Source organism: Passer montanus, unplaced genomic scaffold (genome assembly GCF_014805655.1).
Source record: "Passer montanus isolate IOZ18808 unplaced genomic scaffold, ASM1480565v1 scaffold167, whole genome shotgun sequence".
Classification (NCBI taxonomy): Eukaryota; Metazoa; Chordata; class Aves; order Passeriformes; family Passeridae; genus Passer; species Passer montanus.
In genome coordinates, this window is record NW_024363938.1 from 194,069 (window position 1) to 216,326 (window position 22,258).

General features: G+C 49.5%; 1 protein-coding gene across 6 annotated transcripts; it reads right to left on the reverse strand.

Annotated features, from left to right (window-relative positions):
- Window positions 1–1,571: 1,571 nt before the first annotated feature.
- On the reverse strand, window positions 1,572–19,936 carry ASAH2 (N-acylsphingosine amidohydrolase 2). Of its 6 annotated transcripts, none has more exons than XM_039703701.1 (22): window positions 19,727–19,936; window positions 18,708–18,774; window positions 17,268–17,404; window positions 15,789–15,877; window positions 15,286–15,435; window positions 14,204–14,380; window positions 13,420–13,547; window positions 12,946–13,023; window positions 12,362–12,482; window positions 11,578–11,703; window positions 11,196–11,282; window positions 9,554–9,658; window positions 9,338–9,419; window positions 8,923–9,038; window positions 7,792–7,886; window positions 6,941–6,980; window positions 6,031–6,126; window positions 5,501–5,596; window positions 4,769–4,918; window positions 3,935–3,994; window positions 3,201–3,289; window positions 1,572–2,346 (listed from the first exon to the last, which is right to left on the reverse strand). In XM_039703701.1, exons 3-22 carry the CDS (start codon window positions 17,392–17,394, stop codon window positions 2,157–2,159), a joined length of 2,202 nt encoding a protein of 733 aa, XP_039559635.1. In that variant the 5' UTR covers window positions 17,395–17,404; window positions 18,708–18,774; window positions 19,727–19,936; the 3' UTR covers window positions 1,572–2,156. The 6 variants fall into 6 exon arrangements, with proteins under 6 accessions (XP_039559635.1, XP_039559634.1, XP_039559633.1 ...); XM_039703700.1 differs by having other exon boundaries at window positions 18,708–18,778; XM_039703699.1 differs by lacking the exon at window positions 18,708–18,774 and adding an exon at window positions 18,919–19,063.
- Between the last annotated feature and the right edge of the window lie 2,322 nt (window positions 19,937–22,258).

A 22,258-nucleotide genomic window follows, 5' to 3' on the forward strand; every position in this document is an offset into this window, starting at 1 on the left:
TGTGCCCATCTAGATTTGGGATTGCTTAAGGAATAAACATTGGAAGAGTGACATTCCTTGGCCCCCAGCCCCACCTCGTGTATATCTGACCTGGTTGTGGAGATGTTCAAAACCAGAGAGCTGCAGATAGATTGCACACAAACACCCACTGTGGGATGCTGGAAAAAAAAACCCAGACAACCACAGGATCCAACAAATCCCAAATCCTGCAGAGGATTCTCCCCTGTCCCCCAGGGCCTGGGGTCAGATCCATCTCCTAATCCGGCTGGTGAATTGGGAAGGGACGGCATGTGCAGGAGGGAGCCGTGCACAGGAGCTCGGGCTGCCGACACAAGTTTCCCGAGTTGTGGTGGTTTATATCCCACGCCAACAAAACTAAAACAAAGGTGGAATTCTGTCCTTCTCCCAAACACGTAGCAGGGCACAAATGGCTCCACGTCGAGGGACAGCAGCCCGGGAGAGGGACGAGCAACTGTGAGGAGTAGTGAGTGCTATATTTAACAGCTGGCAAGGTGCCCAAATTCCTGAAAAATTCTTTTTTTTTCTAGGCTTTGGCTCCAGCTTGTTCTCTCGTGTAAAACAGCACTGGCACCTAGTGGCTGCTGGATCCAGGCACAGCATCCCAAAAAAGCGTGTAGGGAAGCAGGGAAGGGCTGCTGATCACTGCCTGCCAACAGCCACCATGCTCTTACAGAGCAAATAAAAGACTCTCCCAGAGAGTTTTCTATGCACAAAATATGATGAAAATCTCCAAAAAATGCTCCCGAAATTCTGCCCACTGGTGACAGCCAAATAAACACGAGGTGTTTCACAAGGGTGCCTGCTCTGGGGCACGAGGGGCTCTCCAGATATCCTAATCCTGGCTTTCAACACTCCCTCTCCCCTGCTTCCTAAAAACTCTCTTTTGGGATCAGATGTTCATGGTTTAGAGGGTAAATCTTTTAATAGGCAATTCAGCTTGGCTTGCTTAAACATGTCCTAAACATGTGGGAAAAAAAAACCTACTGAAAAAACCCCCTGCTGTTAGTGGGGTGGCTGGGGGAGTTATTAGGACAGGACATCAGGAGCATCACCAGGGATTTGATTCCCAGTGATGTTCTTTCAAAGCTCTCTCTTTTTCCTGACTCAGTATTGCAACTGCTTTGAGCTCCTTCAGATGGGGATCTCTGAGACTGATTGCAGCTGGTTGGAAATGAATAATTCATCCTCTCCTACTGATTTTGAAGAGAGGCAAAATTATCTGATTGATGATTCTCTGAAGAATTAAGGAGCTTGCATACAAAATTGGTACACATTATTGGAGCTTATTAAACATTTACAGTTGTTTAGCTGTCAGGCCCTACAAGAATCCTAAATCCAAACCTGAAATATGTTTTCTTCTCCCTGTGGCCACTTGTAGAGGGCAGAAGAGATTTAGGGACTGTGGAGCTGTCCCCACTTATGGCAGTGCTGGTGGGAGGCAGTTCAGGAGGGACCTGGCACCAGCACTGGGTCAGGGTGGTCATGGCTTTGTCCAGGCAGCTCTGAAACCCTCCTGGGAAGATCCTCTACATTCCTGGTGACCTTTTTATGATGAAACCCTTTCAGACAACAGGTTTGGGCACTGTCCTTGTACCCTGTAATGGTAACAATCCAATGAACTCTTGTGTGGGCTGGAGAGGAACCACAAACCCTTCTGGTGACTCTGAGTGACCTGCTGGCCTTGGGTCCTTCCTGATGCTCCAGCAAAGGAGGCTGAGGTCTGTTCAGGGCAGCCTCACCCACAGCTTGAACTCATAAATTCAGTTCTTACTGATTTCCATCTAATTCCCTCCAGGAGAGCCTATTCACCATCAGTAGGCACAAGTTTAATGAGTAAAGAAGAATTTACATCATCATTACAATAAAAATCAGCTGAAACCTGGCCTGGCCAGGACAGAAACCGCTTGACTGAGGACACATGAGGGAACTCAGCTGCAGGGAAAAGCCAAAACTTCCCAGGAAGTCGAGGTTTGCACATCAAATGAGCACCAGCAGCACCCAAGGGGCAGCAGTGATGTCCAGAACATCACGGAATCATCTGGAGGTGGAGAGAACCCACAAGAACCATCCAAGTCCAACCCCTGCACAGCCCAGACACCAAATCTCCTGCCTGTCCCTTTAGGGAGCAGGGTCACCTATGGAGCTGTGATTTGAAATGCTGAGGATGAGCCCTCAAAGGGGACGCTGATGACACGGAGGAGGGACACCCTCTTCTTGTAGTGCCCGAAGTAGCGGAGCCGGTACACGCCGGGCTCCGTGCCAGCCGGGATGTGCCACTCAATGGTCACATTGCTCTGGCCACGGGATCCTTTGCTCCAGTAAAACCTGGAAAACAGGCCCAAAACTGCAGTCAGCAAGGAAATCCGCCTTTCATTGGAGCTCACTATGTGCCACGAGATAAAATACACTTGTCTGGAGCATCTTCAAGTCCTCCTTGTGCGGGGGCAGAGCTAAACTGAGAAGGAGAATATTCTCTTAGATAACAAAATCTATAATTATTGAGCTTCTGGCACCCATTTCCACATCAAAAGCCCATTTTATTTTATAGAATCCTTGTGCAAAAGCCTTGCTGTTCAACCCCTAAAACTGTACAGAGAATGCTCAGCCTCAAAACCCCACACATCACCTGGGCATGAGGGATTTTTCAGCTGGCTCTGAGGGAACCCTTCTTGGGAAGCTGATGGAGATTCACCTACAGCCCTGAAAGGTGTGACCAGCCTTGCTGCTTTGTGGATATTTTTCCTAAAGGCTGACATCCCCACCTTTAACTTTTATTTCTTCCAAACGTTTAAAAAATTGTTGTCTGTTTATGCTGCACAACACATCTGGCCAGTTTTCCCTGTGAGTCTCTCCTGTTTTCTTTTTGGCATCTTATTCCTCCCCACAGTGTGCCAGAGGGATGGATATAAGCTAGGAGCAAGCTGGACCACAAACCTTCTGTAATTGCTGCCCTTCCTCATCCCTTTCCCAAATTTGCAAGCCTCCATTCCAGACTCTGGAGCCAAGGGGAACACCAGTTTTGCCAAATTAACCCCCCAGTTATGAGCTGATCCTCCCTTGGACAGCATCACCTGCAGGGCCAAGACTAAGCTGGGGCTGGGAGCTCTGGAATGAAGCCAGGTTAGACTGGGATGACTCCCTGGATTCTGTGGGACAGGGAAACTGCTCAGGGCACCCACCTGGTGTCCCAGGAGGCGTCGTTCAGCACCACGTGCCAGCTGCTGGAAATGTTGGAGTACCTCTCCACCGTCAGGAAGTTATGCTCAGTCTGGAATAAAAGCACCAGAGTCAGGCAGACACTGAGGGACAGGCAGGTCCCCTCCTTCTGTGGCACTTGAAACTGGATAGGGACTCTGCTTCCTCATGCTTTACTGGCAGATGTGGGAATTACTGGCACAAGTGTTTTATTTTACTGCCAAAGCACAGTTTTTAAGCTGGTAAATTATGCAAAAAGCTTATCTGTAGGAAGAGAATGGGCAGTCACAATGTCCATGCAAGGTGAGTGATGGGATGAAGTAAGTGCTTTTCTAATTTCCTTTGGTTTGTTAAAATAAAGCAGCAGGGTGGTAGGATGGAAATTAGAGACCAGGTTTGCCCTGGATACCAGCCTGGTCTAACACATACAACTTCAATAATATAAAGAGATCAGAAACAGCCCAAAATTCACTTCATTGCCCCAAAAGCTTTCTGGTGGTGTGAATTCCCAAAGCACACACCTTCCCCGAGTCTCTCAGCAAAGAAAAAATCCTACCCAAATATCCATCAACCCCAAACACCCCAATTCCAGCATCATTCCACTAACCCCAAACACCCCAATGCCAGCATCATTCCATCAACCCCAAACACCCCAAATCCCAGCATCATTCCATCAACCCCAAACACCCCAATTCCAGCATCATTCCATCGCATTTACCGCATTCTCTGCTGAGTTCCTGGGGTTTGCACCCACAAACGTCACTTTTGCAACTTCTCTCTGGGGGGAAAATTGAGATTTGTGTTAAAGGCTGAGCAGCACTTTAAGAGCATCCTTTGAAGAGGCCATTTGATGTATTTAAGGGTGGGTTGGTTTTGGGGTGTTTTATTTTGCTTGGCTTGTTGTTGCTCTTGTTTTAAATCATTTATAATTTGACTTGTTGCAGCAGCAGCGGACAATTTGTGCTTTGAACTGCTGCTCTGGGCCTTGCCATTCCACTTGTCCTGTTTGCTGGATAAACTCCACCACGGCACATAAAAAAGGGATGAAATAAGGGAGATTTTTCAGAATGCCTCCCTGCCTTACTGCAGGGAGCAAGGAGACAGCAATGAGGTGAAAGCTTTTGCTCTGAACGTCTTATCTAAACGCTGAGCATTGAAAACAGAACCATTTCTGACATTTTGACTTCATTTCATTTACATTCCACGGCAGAGGCATCAAAGGTGACCTGATTGCTGCTTGTACAAAACCCTGTAAAATATTTGCCTACTTAATCAACTGCTATTTTGTTTTGAAGCAGAAGGGCAAATCTGCTTTGTGCGGAGTGAAGGCTTTTATTGCTTTTATTTCCCCCTTTATCCACCCATTTTCTTCCCATCCAGCACAGTGGCATGGCCATGGAAGTGCTCTGTCCCTGCCTTGTCAGCCGTGCCCACCAGAGACACGAGACCTGTTTGGTCTGAGGGCACCACAACTCACAGGCTTCTGGGGCGAGGGGGAAGAATTTAAAGGCAATTTCTCCAGCAGGTTTTAGGCATTCCCTGAAGCTCTCACCTCTCGATATTGTGGTCTCACTTCCTCCAGCACATCCCCAAAGGTTTTGTTGGCCGGCGCGTTCTCAGCGCTGAGAGAAGGCAGCAGGGTCAGGTTGGTTACGTTGAAAAGTGGGGGCTCTGGGCCAGGGGACAGCTCCTGAGTGGCATTCTGGGAGAGGGAAGATGTGCTTGTTAAACATCCACATGGACAGCCAGGATTCCCTGAGGAGCCACAGCTCTGCATCCCAGCCTCTGCTGGCACAGATTGTCGGAATAATAAAGTGAGCGGGAAAGCAAAGCAGAGGATCTCCAGCTGTGCTCTGCCTGCAGGAGCAATCCCTGCAGGACACTTGCTGCCCTGTTGCTGGGGTCTCCTAAACCCAGCCCCAGAACATCCCAGGACATTCCTGCCCATTGCTCCTGCCCGTTCCATGTCACAGCGATAATGGGCACTGCCAGGTACACCAAAAACACAGCAGATTTTTTTTTCCTTTTGGTAGAAAAGCAGCAACTTCAGGCCATGCTGAATGTTTAGAAGTACTGATTTCCTACACTTTGAGCTGCAAAACCCCCAGACTTTCTCAAGTGGTGTCAGGGCCCCATTACAGGAATTATTTTCATACCATTCCTCAAGGTGGATTCTGAAGAGAGAGCACAGCAGTCAGGCGGCCTTGGTGAGGAACAGCCACCACCACTGGCTTAAGATTCAGATGTCCCCAGCAGCCTGTGGCATGTAGGAAATGCTGCTTACCAGAGCAATAGCCTTGGCCAGGCCCCTGAACAGCTGGATGTAAGCAGAAAGGGTGTGTGGCCCATAAATAGTGGAGGCAGCCTCGTATCGTTGAACCTGGAAGGACAAATTCGGGAGAGGAGGGGTCGGAGGGCTCCCGAGTGGTTTGCACATCCCATCCCAGCCAGCTCAAGATGAGCTGTGGGTTGTTTACTCCCTTTCTGATAAGGAGACAGCCCCAACAACTTGCCAAAGTATTTCTGCTGCAATTTCAGGCTACTCCTCATTCTCCGACCTGCTGCAAACAGGGAGGGCCTGTTTGCTCTTCCAGTTTTTACCCTCTTTGCTCTTGCAATTAGCACAGTTTTTACCCTCTTTTAAAGGCTTATGATGCAACTTGCCTTCCCTTCCAACTTTTTGGGGTGGGATTCTTCCAACCTTCTTTCCCAGTTCTCCCTGCCCATTTTTGTGGCAAAGGAAGAGAACTCTAAACACACATCATTTCAAAAAGGTGAACTCAGAGAAATTCAATCCCCAGTTTTAATATTTACCTGGTATTCCTCATAGGTGGTGATGTAGTGGGTGTAGACATTGCACAGACCTGCAATCACAACGTTCATCCCTCGTGTCCCATGGGAATTAAATTCCTAAGGAAGGAAATAAAACCCTTACCTTGAAACAAGTGCTTTATGCACAACTATACTGTTTTTATTATTGTCATTGCTATTATTATTATATCAATATTATTATTATTGTTATGTCGGTTTGTATTATTATTATTACTATTATTATTATTATTACTATTATTATTAATTCAGGACAGAATACAAAGTTATGGTGGGAAGGGGGCTGGATGCCCAGGAATGCAAACCTACAAGTGTAATTTACCTTTTTTAAGGTCTCATATTCACTCCCCAAAGTAAAAACAGACAAATGATCTCACATTGCAGTAAATCTAGGGGGGTTATTTTGGAAGATGATGTCTGTATACTCCTAAAAAAATCAGGGATCTAAGTATGAGAAAGGCCCAGGGAATTGTGGAGACAGGATCTGGGACTGGGATTTTATTTAGGCTGCAGCCAGGATGTGTCAATCAAATGGAAAAAAAACTTTTTCCTTTTTTTTCCCCTGCAGTTGTTCTCGTGTTGCAGAATCCTGGTAGGGATTAAGGAGCTGAACCCCTCCATCCCAGAGCCAAACTCCTGCTGGCATCAGTTGTGCCTGGATCCCTGTGGAATTGGCTTAATGGACTGAAACCTGATCACTCGGTGTTTTGGGGAGGATATTCATTTCTCCTGCCTGTCAGGAAGCAGATGGAAAATCCATCTGAAGAAAATGGGAGCAGGAAACATCTGTGGGACACGACCCCCTAGAGCCCAGCTGGGAGGAGAGGAGGGAAAATCCAGGAGGCTCAAGAGGAGTTCCAGATGTGCTGGGCTCGGGGGAACCTCAGCCACTCACCCTTTGAACAGCCTCCCTCAGCCTGCGTCCAGACATGGTCCTGGGGCATGGAGGGAACAAAGTCAGGCTCCAGAATCATGGAATCCCAGGGTCCCTGAGGCTGGAAAATCCCTGCCAGCCCGTGGAGTCCCAGCTGTGCCCAGTGCCCACCTTGTCCCCAGCCCAGAGCACTGAGTGCCACCTCCAGCCCTTCCTGGCACACCTGCAGGGATGGGCACTGCAAAGCTCCCTGGGCAGCCCCTGCCAAGGCCTGAGCACCCTTTCCATGCAGAAATTCAGGCTGCTGTCCAAGCTGAGCCTCCCCTGGCCCAGCCTGAGGCCCTTTCCCCTTGTCCTGTCCTGGAGTTGTGGAGAGCAGGGATCTAAAGCAGGAATTGCTGGCTGGACTTGCAGCAGCCATCAGAAATTCCCACGGCAGCTCCAGCACTGCCCAACATCCCTTAAAAGCCTCTGTGCACAAGTTCAACCAAAACACCTCCAAAAATAAAAACACAATCAAAAATATTTCACACCCATCAGCACAGCCAGGGAGGGGCTGGAGGAGCCCCAGGGCAGGATAGAAATAAAGGTACTAGAGACAAATCATTATCCTATTTAAATGTGCATCACTGCACCACCACCAGTCAGTGCAATTCATCATTGTGGTGCCAAAAACAGAATCAAAGTTTAAAAATTCCTCAAAACTCCTTTTTGTTACAACCAAAATGATTCATGTGCATCTCAGTTGTTCTCAGGGTGAGTTTGGGGACAATTTTGAGCCTACCCCCCTTTCTACCCGCAGGGAGAAGTGTTCCAGGAGGTTTGAGTGAAATCTGGCTGCAGTAATGCAGCAAAGCCCAAGGAATACACACGTGAACTCCCCGGGCACAGCAAGGATTGCCAGGGACCCGATGGCAGCAATCTGCACATCCACGATGTCCGGGTGCCAGGGGTGGGGCCAGTTCATCTGAGGGGGAGGAAAAAGTGCATAGAAATACTCTGGTTTAGCAGGAAAAAAAAAAAAAAAACTGAGGTGTTTTCCTTCCTACAGTCATCAACCAGGCAGACAAATTAATTTTGTGCATTTATTTGTAAATTAAATTAAATTTATTTGTGAGACATGTGAGAAGGTGTTTTGCCTTCATATGATGTCTGACCATAAGAGTCACATAAGGCACAAGTAAATACTACAGGTAAGGCCAAAAAAGCCCTAAATAAGGTGTTGCCAGAGGGGCAGCTTTGGCAAAGTGGGTAAAGAGGGTCAGGCTAGCACCTAGACACCCCTCACCTGCATGGAAAAAGGATGGAATTGGGATTGATTGAGAAAAAATCCCACTCCAGCAAGCCAAAAAAGGGTTTTTTTCTGAGGAGCAATTTGCTGGGGGCAAAACATGAATGACAAAAGCTTGTGAAGCACATCAGAAGCAGGAGGCCTGCCAGAGCATCCCTAAAATGTGCAAAAGCCCTAAGAATAAAGCGTAATTTACTCTCAGTAACACCATCCTGCATGGAGGAGGAGGCTGGGAGGAGCTGGGGCCTCTTCTGGGGAGAGCTGAGGTGAGGAGCTGATTGAACACGAAGTGACAGCAGGGAAGCTTTTAACGAGGCTGGTGAAAGGAATAACAATGAATTTCCTTACCCAGATGGCCTCGTTTAAGTACTCTGAAAACCTTGGACATGATCCCTCTGCACGGCAGCAGCCTTTGCCTCAGTGCCAAGGGAGCATCAGGTGGAGAAAAGGGGCAGCAATTTCCATTTAGAGTGGTAAAGCAGGATTTGGGGAGAGCTCAGAAAAGGCCAAGCCATGCCCTGAGCATGGGGATGGGCTGGGGTCAGTGGAGCAGCAGCTCTGCAGGGCTGTGCTCCCTCCTCGTTCCTCAGCAATCACAGACACTGCCTGGAGCTCCTGACAAACCCACCAGAGACTGGGATCTGTGATCCCAGCCCAGCCCAGCATCCCTGCACCCCCCAGGGCAGACACAGCTCTGTGTGTGTGTCCTCACCTCTCCCGTGTTGAAGAGGATGGGCTTGGGCTTGTGGCAGGCTATGGTCTCGTTCGATGGCACTCCCAGCAGCTGGTCCCGGATTTGATCCCAAAACGGGTCCCCTTCCACTGAGCCTTGAGGGGGAAACATCTTTAAACTCTGTTCCTCAGCTGCCCCAGCAGCTCTCAGACACTCCCTGATCCCAGATAAGGAGGACAAGTGAGCAGGAGAGTCCCAAACCAGCTCTTCCTTCTCCCTATTCCCCATCCCACCCCCTTGCTCTCCTTCCTCCAGGGCATGGCCATATCCTTTTCCCAAATGGCCACAGACAAATCTGTGAGGGGGTTTCCTCCCCCCTTCCCAAAACCATCCCTTTGGGTGCTGTGAAGTGACTCCAGGGCTGTCAGTCCATCTGGGATCTGCCCCAAATTACCTTGGGTGAAGTTGAAAGCCCCCACTCCATCAATAGTCCCCGCAGCAAAGCTGTGCCCCAGGGCTGGTTTGCAGGTTTTGACCTAAATCAGAAGGGGAGAAGAAAAGGGAAAAGAGACAAACCCCATTTTCCCTCATGGTAGCAGGTGCTGCTGGGGGGAACAATGGGACAAACCCCATTTTCCCTCAGGAACAGGGCACTGCCTGCTGCTCTCACCGTGTGCGTGGCGTTGAGCTCCACGGACACGTTGCTCATTTTCACCCACTGGTGGGCTGAGCTCAGGGGTCCTGTCACCTCCTGGGAGGCTTTGTCATACAGCTCCTAAGGGACACATGAGGTGGAAAAAAATCCTTGTGGGACGAGGGGTCAGGAACAGCCATCTGGATATTTCCTCATTCCACCTTCCCGGAGCCTCTTCAGGCATTAATGCAAATCTCTAATTCCCAAGTCCCCTTGTTTCTGCCACCCCCAAGCCCTGCAAGCTCTCCCTGTCTCAGGGAGGGAGGACATTTCTCTTTTACAGCTCAAATATGCCCCTGTTTCAGCAGGATGGCAACTCCCTTCCCCTGGTTGCCGCCTCTTGGCATCTCTCACATCTTCGACCAAGCAGGAAAAAAAATGTTTTCTGTGAGAAAGAAGCGTTTTGCTCTACTCACTGCCTCAAAGTTCTGCTCGTATTTATGCAGCCCTGACAGCTGAAGGTATTTACTACACACACTCAGCCCCTCAGGGGATGGTTTTCCAGCCTCAGGTTGGTCCATGGGAAGGGTTGCCAGAAGTTATTCAGGTTTAATGACATTCCTGGAAGGAGCTGAGGGCACAGCCAGGAGTCTGAGGTGCTAAAGACAGCAGCAGTGGTTTCCCCCTGTGTTTGATGCACACACCAGCGTTCTTGGACTGGGGACAGGCACAGCCAGCCTGGAGTGACTTCAGGGCACAGCCTTGGCAGGGGTGACTAAAGGAAAAGCCACCACCAGCCTCCTGCTCCAGATCCTACAAGATCCTGCCCCTGAAATGCTGCCAAAAGCTCTCCTTGCACTCACTGCTCACATCACACAGGAGGGGGACCAGCAAATTGGGTCCAGGGTGGCTTCAGAGCCCACGGGTGACAAAAGGGAGCCCTTAGGGCTGAGCAAATGCAGGGCCAAGCAGAGCAAGGGGAGCGTCCTCTGTGGGGGCTTCAGCCACACATTTCACCTCACATTTGTGTCACTTTGGGAATGTGATGCCAAACTGGCCCCCAAGTGGTGTGTGGTGGTGTCTCTGAGCTCTCCCAGGAGGATTTTTCCCATCATGATGCCTTTGAGATGAATAGGAGGGATAGGGAGAGGATAAGAGGGGACATCCTCATCATGTCCCAGTGAGGAATATTGAGATCAAAACCCCAAACCAGCATTTTCAAGTGACAACACCTGCAAGGATCTAAATATCAAAAGTATCTAAATAAAAGTATGTGTTGTCCAGTCTAAATTCAGTCAGGTTTCTAATCAGTTGTGTTCTACCTGAGGAAATTTTTCACTACCATTAAGATTTCCTACAATGTCCTAAAAGTAACAAATTCCAGGCTCTGATGTCCTCTTGATTCCAGCAGACAGAGACATCACCAGCTGGTTGCAGAGCTCATTTACCCATTGAAAACAAAATCAAGGAACTTTACCGTAATTTGAAAAAACATTTACCAAAAAACATTGACCAAAGCAGGTACAAGATAGATAGAATATGGAATATAGCAGCTAGAAGATGGAATATGGAATATCCAGAGGGAAGGGATCCACAAGGCTCATCAGGTTGCTCAAATGAGCATGAATTCCTGTCGTAGCAGCACTCACACGCACTCAGAAAGCAGAATATCCCTTACCTTTGCTTTCAAGTAGAGGTTTTGCCCTATAATCCTGGTGCTCTCAAACATATCGTTGCCGGGCCCCTTGGCCATGCACATGGCTGCCTGTTGGGAAATTTGCTTGGTGATCAGTGATTATGGAGAGAGAGCATCTGGCACTGCCAGGTGGCTGTCAGGCCGTGGGAACTGAGGGCTTCTTGCAGGCCACATCAAAATTAGCCACGGGGTTACCACACTCAAGTCAAATTTGGGGTGAACGACCAGAAAATCGGGAAGCAAAGCGCGGTTAATTCCTGGAAGGGGCACCCAGGAGGGTCCAAAAAGAGGTGATTTTTCACTTTCAGTGCCCTCCCCGTGTGCAGAGGCCCAGCAGAGGTGGGGACAGGTGGGACACACTCACCCCTCCGACGGGACAGCTGCTCTGGGGGTTGTCACACGACTCGCCCGTGTTGGCGCAGAAGGGGCCCCGCGTGTTGGGGGACACGTCTCCCAGGTTGGATGAGGCAAAGGCGGCCACGAAGGAGCCCTGCCAAGGCCGGAGGAGCGTTGCAGTGCCTCGCAGGGAAAGCTGCAAAGCTCCCGTGCAGCCCTCCCCGCAGCTGCTGTGCTCACCAAGCAGGACCCTGGTTCATTCCCAAAGTCGCTGGGAGCTCTGGGGTGGATGGGGTTTGGGCACATCCAAGGGGTAGGGCAGGAAGGGAATTGGATGCACACGATGCCATTTCAGGGGGAGCTTCACACCACCTTGGTGTGCAGACAGTGTTTCCTCCTCCCCCTCTTCCACCTCTGCTCTTCCCCTGCTTCTCATGTTGCTGATCAGATGTTTATGGCTCATTGGAGCACCTTGTACAGGAGTTTTTTCCCTTCCAGGTGTTCACCATCACTGATTTATGGGGTGATTTATTTGAGCTGACTGCAGGGACACTTCCCAGGTTGTTCAAGGCCTGAACGCTTCCAGGGATGGGGCAACCACAACCTCCCCAGATTTTAATCAAAATAAATGTGAGTTATTCCTCAAGTCTGAAGAACTGCCACCAATTACTAGTTTAGAAAGTCAAGAACACACCTTCCAATCTCCCTTCTGAAAAAGGAAATAATTCACACCATTCACCACAGTCCTTGTGTTCCTGTGTTTGCCCTCCCTGTCCCAGCCCTGTTTCCCCCATTCCTTGGGGTGCTCCCACCTCTCCCGGGAGCTTTCCCTTGTTCTTCTCCTGCTCAAACAGGTAGGAGGCATAGCCCACGTTGTCACTGTTCACCAGGTGGTTGGAGTTGTTCATGCTCACCGGGTGCACGGCAAACCAGCTGAGGAAGGGTTAAAAATGAAATTTAAAAAGTGAAATGGAAAAAGTGAAAATGCTCTGTTCACTCCATGCAGCAGCAATTGACCTGTTCAATCCTATTGAATTTTCCTATTCCCACTTTGGGGGAATTTTCTTTAGGAGAATATACACAGAGACTTGTGGTGCTCAGGGATCCTAAGAAGATCCCCATCCTGTCCCTTCCTAAGCAGGAGGGCTCATGGCTGTAACAATCCAGGCCTTGAGACCACAAGAATTTGTCACTGTCACTATCAGGGCCACCAAGAGCTCCTTCAGACCTGAACTGATTCTTGCAGTAACCCATAAACTATATTTTGCAGGGATTTTTATATTCAAAAGAACAAGGAAGAGTCAGTGATGTAAAAAAGGGAAAAAACGGAACACCTTCATTCCTACAAAAAATAATGAGGGTATGGAGAAAAACCTGCAGCTCTGGTGGTCAGTACCTGATGAGGCCCAGCTCGTGTCCATTCTCATCCACCATCTTCAGCAGCACCATTTCTTTATCCGTGTTGGATGAATACCTGGATGGAGCAAAGCAGGGAAATCCCATCAGAGTCAGGGCTGTGCTCTTGTGCTCTGGCAGGTTAAATCCTCACTAGGCTGAACAAGGATGTGAAAAGGTCATTCCAGGTACCACCAGCACACTGCAAGGCCTTAGAGGAGCACCTGGACCCAGCTGGGAAGGTGAGGGAAGAGCTGTGGCTGTCACTGCCCTCAGGCACTGCTCCTCCAGGGAATGGAGGCAACACAAATTCGTGCACCAGGGACAGCTCTTCAATGCCCTCTGACTCCTTATTTGTTAAATAAATCGCAAGGTCGCATCCTTGACTGATTCCTCATGCTTGGAGAGAGCAACTACAGCTTTCAAGCCCTTTTCAAGCAGTTAATTTTTTTTCTCCTGCCTGGGGAGATTTTACCTCTTCCGCTCGGACTCCGGGTTCGCGAGGTAGGAGAAAGGGCTGCGGTTGATCTGGCTGTTTTCTACTGTGCCTCTGTTTATAAAGAGCCTTCCTCTCTTCATGTTCTCATGGGCAATGTCTATGCTCTGCAAAGCGGCAAGACAGGCACTGTCAGTCTGTGAGGGACGTGGGAGGTTATCTGGAAAATCTCTTTCTTTCCCTCCCTGTCCATCCCCAAACCTTTACTGGAATCTGGGGGTGATTGTTTGGGATTTTTTCCCTAAACCGATCTAAAATTCTCAAAAATTACAACACCATTTTTAAACCACCAACGGCTGTCTCTGAAGAAAGGGTTCAAAGCTCCTGCTTTTTGAGCTACAAACAAGCAAGCCCACTCCAAAACAGGCTGTGCCATGCAGAGTGCTGTAGATGCACTAAACATGCAATCATAGAATATCCTGAGTGGGAAGGGACCCACAAGAATCATCAAAGTCCAACTCTTGGCCCTGCAGATGAGCATCATTTATTCTAGAACTCCATTCAAACTATTACACAGAGATAAGGGGCTTTTTTTCCTGATTTCTTTGATCAATATTCCCAGTATATTTCTTGTTATCTCAAGCCTGTTTCCCACCCTCCATAAGGCTGCATTTCAATTTAAGCATAATTTGGGAAGCTGTTTATGATTATGGTGCTGGATGGATATCCAGTGATTTTTGCAGATACATTAACTTCTAGTACTTCTGGTGTTGCCTCCCACAGCTGTGCTGGGCACCAAGGCGCTGAACTGGGCCACACCGACCTTCACAATGCCATTCACGATGGAGCTGAGGGCTGGCCGGACGAGCCCCTTGCTGGTGATCCAGAAGAGGGTGTACTGGAAGTACCCTCCAGGCCCCGAGTGCGTGTGGGTCCCGCTGAGGATGACGTTGTCCTGCCGGTACAGCTTGCCGTACTTGCTCCGCAGCTGCTTCAGCACCTGAGGGGAGGAGGTGCTCCCAAAAACCCCTTCTTGTGCCCAAAAATACCCCAGCCATCCATCCCTCCCTCCCTCTCCTCGCTCTTTCTGCCTGGCACAACAAGGAGGTTGTAGCTGTTGGCTTGGCAGGAGGCTCAAAATAGGAATATCTGGTAAAAGACCTTTATATCCAACCCGAAGAGCATCCCAGATCATCCCAGGAGGATCCACAGTTCTCCAGCACCTCTCTATCATTGTCACTGCTAGAAATGAAGGGATGGGACTATTTTTGGGCTAAGAACCATTTATTGCTGAGATAAACATCAGTCTCAGAGGCTGTGAGGTTTTAGAGGAGCGAGCAGTCGGCCATAGCTCAGAGCAGTCACAAGTTCTTTGTTACAGGGCAATACAAAACTTTCTAACCCCATGGAGAGATGCCACGAGGTTCATTTTGCTTTTCTAACCTTTACTTCAGTGTGGATACTTTTATCTAATGGGCTTCTGTCACACTTAAACACATATGCTTCTGTTATAACTTCTATACAACCCCATCCCTACATTATAAACCCTTCACCATCTCATCAATGCAGTTTCTCACTTAAGGCATATTGTTACTTACAACTATAGAAACATAAGTTTATGGTTTTTCTGCTTAATGTCTATGTGTTTTATTTTTACATCAATCCGAACTTCTCCCAAGGCTGCAGATCAAACCCTTTGGTGTCTGTGGAAGCTTCTGTTTTTCTGACTCCCACACCTCCTCTGCTGCACTTGAGGCACCGCGATAACGTATTTGTGATTCCAATGAACTCCTGGTAATTCTCCCACTAACAGAAGAGTGAGCAAAGCCCAGCCTCATTTGCTGAGGGGCCCAAAGCTCTTCTCCAGCCCAAGGAAATCCCAAAGGATTGCTTTGCAGCCCGTACCTCCAGCCTCACTCTCTGGGACACCATCCCGATGTCGGCGCTGACGAACACGACGCGCCGGGAGCCCTCGGGCTCTGCCACGATGAAGGCTCGGCTGTAGAGGCGTGAGAGGAGCCCCCCGCCCAGCTGGTCGGGGTTGGCATATCCCATCTGCAAGAGAGGAGCTCCACCATCAATACTGAGCCATTTATTCCTCTGCTTTCCCTGACTAGATTTGCCCGGGGGTCATTCAACAGCTCCGAGCTGCCGCTCTGTCTTTCCCTGCATTCCATGGAATGGTTGGGCCTGGAAGGGGACTTAAAGCCCATCTCCTCCCAACCCCCCCTTCCAATCTCCCACCAGCCCACGTTGTTCCAAACCTCAGGGAAATTTCAGCTTATGTTTGAAGGCAATGCACGTTTGGCAAGGCAGAGGCTCTACACCGGAAATCCTGCCCAAAAACTACTCCCAAAGGATGAAAAATCAGTATTTCACCAACCCCAGGAGGAATTGCCCCAACTCACCAGAGGCACCTGTGCCACGGGCCCCGTGCAGTCAGCTCTGCCAACACCCACCAAGTACTTTGCCTCTTCTGCTGTGTTGCTGGTGCAATCTGTGACAACAACAAATGGCAGATCAGGGGACACAGCGAGCAGAACTGGGGACAACAGAGGCCAAAGGGCTCTGGCTGAGTGCTCTGAGGGGATTTCCAGTGAAGTCTCAATGTGCCGAGGCTGTGGAGGCCTCTGGGGTGGCAAAGCAGGCATGAGGATCCACCCAGGGAGCTCTCAGAGGGTCACTGGACACTGAGGTGGGTGGGGATGCACAGTGAGAGGAACCAGCCCAGCATTCCCAGTTAAACCCTCCAAGCCCACCAGTGCCACGCAGGGGCCAAATCCAAGTGCTGTTTGACACAATTCAGCTCAGCACTGATAAGGAAAAAGGGATGGTGGGTCAAGAGCTGTTGGAAAAGGACTAGGGAAGAGAGGAGGGCACATCCAACACATCCTGTGTCCAGTGCTGGTGTCCTGGTCTTCCCCCAAAAAATCACAGCAGAGCCAGCCGAAGCTCAGAGAAGGGAAAAGCAGTTCTGAGCAGTGATTTCCAGGCAAATGGTGAGGAAAAGGTCTCCCAAAGGAGATCACATCTCACCCCAGGCACCAGGAAGGTGCAGAAATCCTTCCAGGATGGGCAAACCCATGGAAGAAAAGCCACGGATGGCTATCAAATCATAATCAATCAGAAATGTTATCTGCATCTCAGGAAATCCCAGAGCCACAAATCACTGCAGGCTGAGATAACACTGTGGGAAAACATGAAATATTTCTGTGTGCTTGCCCTGTTCCCACAGCCCTCCCCAGGCAGCTGCTTTGGGACCAGGGGATGCTCCATTTTCCCAGCCTGGCCTTTCCTGGGCTGTCACTTAAAACACAGGAGAAGGGAAACACACTGGCCACAGACTGATGCCATTTCTGTCATTTAAAATGACACCAGCCAAACGGGCCACCCCTTTAGAACTACCCCTCCTCCTCCTCCCCCAAGACCCCTGACAATGATGAGAATCATTTGTGCAAAACTGTTATAGCCTAAAAACACAAAGTTTTGAGTCCTAGATGTGAACTACACCCAATTTGAGCCCAAAATCTGGAAGCTGGAAGGTCCCACTGGTGAGATGCTGGGTCCAGCTCCCGACACCCTCATTCCCTGTGCCTGGGGATGGGGTGAGGTTGTGAAACCCGAAATCCTGGGAGTGAGGGGCTCTCAGCAGGCACAGAGAGGGAAGGGAGGATGGAAGGAAGGGATGATCCCTGCAGCCGGCCTGAGCCCATCCCTGGGGCTGTGCATCCATGCCCAGAGAGCTGCTCCGTGCCCGGGCAAAGGCACCACGTGCAGAGGTGGTGGTGACAGCTCAGCACTGACCCGAGACCTCCACCTGTCCCCCTCTGGTCTAAATCCTGCCCTGGGCACCCCCTGGAGCAGAGGGCTGGGAGAGCTCCACTTGCCATCGGTGTTTTTGGCGAGGAAGTGCAGCACCAGGAGCACCACGGTGAGGGAGATCATCAGCACCAGGCACACGATCAGGATCACCTCCAGCCGGGTGTAGGAGCACCTGGACCTCTTTCCAGGCATGGTGGGGGCACTGTGGGAGCAGAAAGGAGCCCTTGCGACGTCCCAGTGTGGGGCACATCTCAGCCAGAGCTCACATCCCACCCTCGGGGAGTGTTTGTGTCCCCCAGCCCAGTGTCAGAGACAGCAGCTGTAGTCATGATATTTTATGAAAAATCCTTTGCTAGGATTTTTCCCTCCTGAGGGGCTGGGAGCTCCAGGAAAGAAATTTAAACAATAACAATCTGCTGCTGTGGGATGCAACAGGTGCAGCTGTGATTGGTGTGTGTTGGTTGTTTCCAATTAATGGCCAATCACGGATGCAGCTGCATCAGACTCTGAGAGTAACAAAATTTTGTTGTGCATTCTATTCTTGTTCTTTCCAACTTTCTAATAAATCTTTTCTCTCAATTCTTTTAGTATAGTTTTAATGTAGTATTTTAATATAATATATATCATAATATAATATAATATAATGGAGTCAAGCCTCACGTCTCCACACATTAAACACCAGACACAACAAGCAGCAGCACAAGAAGGGTGGGAAATGGAGATTTATATTTCAGCTTATGACAAAAATGTGTCTCCTGCTGGCAGCAAGCACTCCCTGACACGAGGCCTGACAGGACAGGGAGAGCACCCAAATTCCCAGTCCTGTGTCTCCCAAGACACTTTGCTCACCCCTCTGAAGAGATCTGGGAACAAACCCCACAATATTCCACCAGGCTCTCTGAATGGCTGTAGGAGATGCTGAAGCTCAGAGCGTGGCAGAAGACAGTACTGTCACCATAATAAACACCAATTCAGGGATCTCAGCTTCAAGGTCCCTCCCAGCCCACACCAGTCTGTGATTGTTCTGTGATTAGAGAGGGAAGAATGAGGCAGAGAATCTGATTTTCCAGGCTGTGACATTTGCCAGCTCTGGTGAAGCTCCTGCCATTCCCTCACAGGGAATGTGCCCTGGAAACAATGAACCTGCAGGAAACAACTGCTGGAATGAGCAGTTATGCTCCTGAAAAGGCTGCAGTGAGAAATGACATCAGCAGGGAGCCAAGTGGTCACTTAGTCTTGCTCCAGGTGACCTCTCTTATCAGCTTCTTTGGCTACAGCACTCGTGGTCAGGGCTGAATTTCACAGAACAAATATTTTAGTGACAACAAATCTGGAGTTACAGGTTTCCCTCCTGCCCTCTTTGCTCCCTGAGCTGTCCAGAACTACCCCAGCACCAGCCTGAACCACACCAGCATCACTCACTCGCACCCCACTGATTAAACTGCCCCAAAACCACTGGAAGCTGCAAACCCCAATCCTGTGGGATCCCAGGGGAATCTCCTTACCTGGGTGAGTTCCCTGGCCTGTCCCAGCGGCTCCCAGCTCCAAGCTGGAAAGTTCAGGTGGAAAATTCTTGCTGAATAACCCCATGAGTCAAGCGTGGCACAAGATAAGGAGAAACCAATCAATAATTGAATCCCATGGGAGGTGATGGAAGGCTTTTCCCTGGTGTGTTTCTGTTAAGCTGCAGACAGCATCTCCCCCTCCCAAAATAACCTTTCCAGGACTGCTCTGCTGCTCGAGGAGTTTGGGAAGGGGATGTTTTTACTTCCTCTGTCCAGCCTGTGGAATGGTGGCTGGATGTGACTCCTGAGTCTCATGGAAGTTCACTGCTCAGGGTCTCCATGCTTTACTAGAAGAGCTTGGAAACACAATTGTACTTTAAGCGTAAAATACTTTTCATTATCAATGCACTTCTATTAAAAAAAAAAAAAAACCTCTATTTGTTAAAACCCAGCTTTTTTTTCCCACCTGTTTCAAGTCCCAGCTAGGCCTGGATAAATTCCCCAGCTGCTCAAATAGCTTTATCCAAAGGCTTTTGGCACTTTGCTCCTTCCCAAAGGGACAGACCCATCAGCTGTTGGTGCAGCAGCTAAAAAAAAAAACCAACTTTATTTGTTAAAACCCAGCTTTTTTTCCCCACCTGTTTCAAGTCCCAGCTAGGCCTGGATAAATTCCCCAGCTGCTCAAATAGCTTTATCCAAAGGCTTTTGGCACTTTGCTCCTTCCCAAAGGGACAGACCCATCAGCTGTTGGTGCAGCAGCAGGAAAGATCCAACCAGCCAAGCCCTTTCCCCTCCTGCATTGTGGTGGGAATTAAGAGCTGGGAGCACCTCTGGCATTTTCCTCCCCTCTCAGGGAAGGGAAAAGAGCTTCCATCACCTTTCCCATGGTGCATCCCTGATCCAAGGGTTAACAGTGCAGGCAAGGGCTGCGTCAGCGCTTCAAGGTCACGTTCAGCTCTGCCCTTTGCCTCCAGTGGTTTTTGGACTGGCTTCTGGGGACAAACGAGATTTCTCGATACCTTATCTCCTGGCTGTAATTCCCAAGGAACCTGCAGGCCCTGGAAACTGCCCTGTGGGCTGGCAGATCCTCCCAAACACCGCTGTGCTCCTGGGAACGCTGAGTGGGTCCCAAAGCCTTGGGGGGACCTGGAGGAGGGGACAGACAAAACCATAGAGCAGCTGAGCTGCTGGCACAGGGATGAGCCAGGAACAGGCTGGGCAAGAGCAAGAGCTCTTCCTGCAGGTGGAGCATCAGGAAAAGCTGATTAAGAGGTTGAGTTTTAAGGAATTGTTCTTGTGATGCAGAGTGCTGCCAGCCTCACCCCACAAAATGCCAACAGCTGAGGAGCAGTGGCTCTGTGACCACCTGTGGCTGGGGGTGGAGGGGGGAAAGGAAGATTGGTCCAAGGAAGAAAGCTCAAATCATGCCCTGGGGAATATTCCAGGTTGTTTTCCCGTTGAGGTTCTGGGGGCCCACAGCTCCCCACCTCCCCCAGGTGATGTGGCTGTGTCCAGGCCCAGAACTGCAGAAGCAAGGAGTTTTTGGTGCAGAAAAGGCACTTTCTGGGCTGCAAAGACCTCAGCTTAAGAGCTAAGGGGCTGGTAAATCCCTCTGAATTGCCTGTGGCAATGTGAGGAAGGTGAAAAGTTCCCACAGACCATCCTCCTTCCCAAGACCAGGAGTCCTCCAGCTTCTCCCCCGGTGCCATTTTGTGCCAAAAGGAGTCTAAAGAAAGTGATGTTCTCTTTACAATCTTCATCCTGCTGGAAAAAAGAAGGTTCCTCCCCATCCCTGCTACCACAGGACTGCTCTCTGTGACCTCCCCAGGGGCTGCAAACAGCCCAGGGCCTGCACCCTCAGCAGGAGGAGTGTGGGATCTCCAAACCCCCTGGGATGAAGGGATTCCCTGAAGGAGTCAGGCAAGGCTGACACAGGGGAAACCACTCGACACAGATGGCCAAATGTGCCTTTCTTCCCCAAGGAACGTTCTGCTTCCAGATCATTAAGGAAGAGGATTCAAACTACCTCTAGGCAGGAAAAATAAAATGAATAAAGAAAATTTGCTTTGAAATATGAACCCATGAAGAATTTACTTCCCTTTCCTCATTTTTCAGTTCCTCATCCCTCCTGAGCAAGACCAGATCATTTCAGAGAAGTGGCACTTTCCTACAGCACCCAAATTTCACTTTAAAACCAGCATTTCCTGGTCTCTTGGAGAGCTCCCTTTCTGTAAACCATCCAAGCTGGGACTGGGTAAAACAAAAACGAAACTCTTCTCTTCAAAATGCTCAGGCCATGATCTTCTCTGTAAACTTTCTGAAACAAGAACTCTTCTGATAGGCAATGAAGAGATTGAAAATTAGTTTTAATTTTTTTTTTTTAATTAGAAGGCCTGGAAGTATTCCTGAAACTGGCTGCATCAAGCCCCCTTGTTCTAGGGGGGGGAAAAAAAATCCCTTTTTTCCTGAGAAACCACTGTGATGATGGGCAATTCCCCAGTGCCAGGGCTTCACCCTGCAGGACAGAAACCTTGATTCCAGCCTGTTTGCTACACCCTGGCCAGTCCTGAGCAGAAAATTGGAACAACCATCACCTCAGCTCGAGCAGGGGGCTGGTGCAGAGCTGAGATGTTCCCAGAGCCTGAGATGCTGGGTGTGAGAGCCCTCACAGCAATGAAGAGGCCTCTTACATAATGTTGTTTATTTAACAGAAAATGGCCAAAGTCCTTTCTGCTGGGGCTCAGGGTGGCAGGAGATAAAAGTGTTTGCACAGAGCTGGCAGCAAGAACCCTGCCAGGCTTTGGCCAGGACACACCAGCGCTGATTTATGTGAAAATCCAACACCAGGTGGATTTTCTTCCCTGGTCAAAACACACATCCCTACTCCAAGCAGCAGCTGGGAGTGGAGCACTTCTTTGTGGTGGCAAAAGGTGACTTTCCTGCTGGAAAACACAGACGTGGAGAGTTTAGGAAGGGCAGGTTCAATGGAAAGGTAGCAAAATTGGAGTTTGTGAACTCAAAATCCTGCACAGGTCACTGAGTGACAGCTGAGCTGAAGGGATACCTGGCAAATATAATTAAAATGTTGTCCTGGGGTGCCTTGCCTTGCCCCAAGAGCAAGAATTCTCCTGTCCTTCTGAAACCAAGTCATGGTGGCTTTTTGCTGATAATAACTTATGGCCAGGCATGTGAACACCCCAAAATTCCCCAGGTGTTGTGCCTTAAATCTATCCAGGGGTTAAAGCTTCACCACAAACAGAGAATATTTTGCCATCCCTCATCAGAAGCTGCAGCAGCAGCCCCAGGGACAGGGCACTTCCCAGGGATGTGGGAGAGCCCAGGGAAGCATCACTCCCAGGGAGAGCCAAGCAGCACATGCCAGGGTAAAAAGCTCTGGCACAAACCTGGGAAAACCTCAAAACCAGCAATGCAGACTTGGGCAGATCCAAATTCAATCCCATGAAGGGATTTTTGGGGGAAAATGGTCATAAAATGAATAAGGTGAGGTGCTCTGTGTCCACCCATGCCAGCAGGGCTGAGCTGCTGCTGCT

What these genes read in the sequence shown, in the direction of transcription:
- ASAH2 (XM_039703699.1), bottom strand. Translation starts at nt 19,022, where the DNA reads ATGAGACTCAGGAGTCACATCCAGCCACCATTCCACAGGCTGGACAGA. An exon ending in CCGTGGCACAGGTGCCTCTG is followed by an intron (nt 15,436 to 15,788) that starts GTGAGTTGGGGC and finishes CCTCTCTTGCAG; the next exon opens with ATGGGATATGCCAACCCCGA. An exon ending in TGAGACCACAATATCGAGAG is followed by an intron (nt 3,995 to 4,768) that starts GTGAGAGCTTCA and finishes TTTTCCCCCCAG; the next exon opens with AGAGAAGTTGCAAAAGTGAC.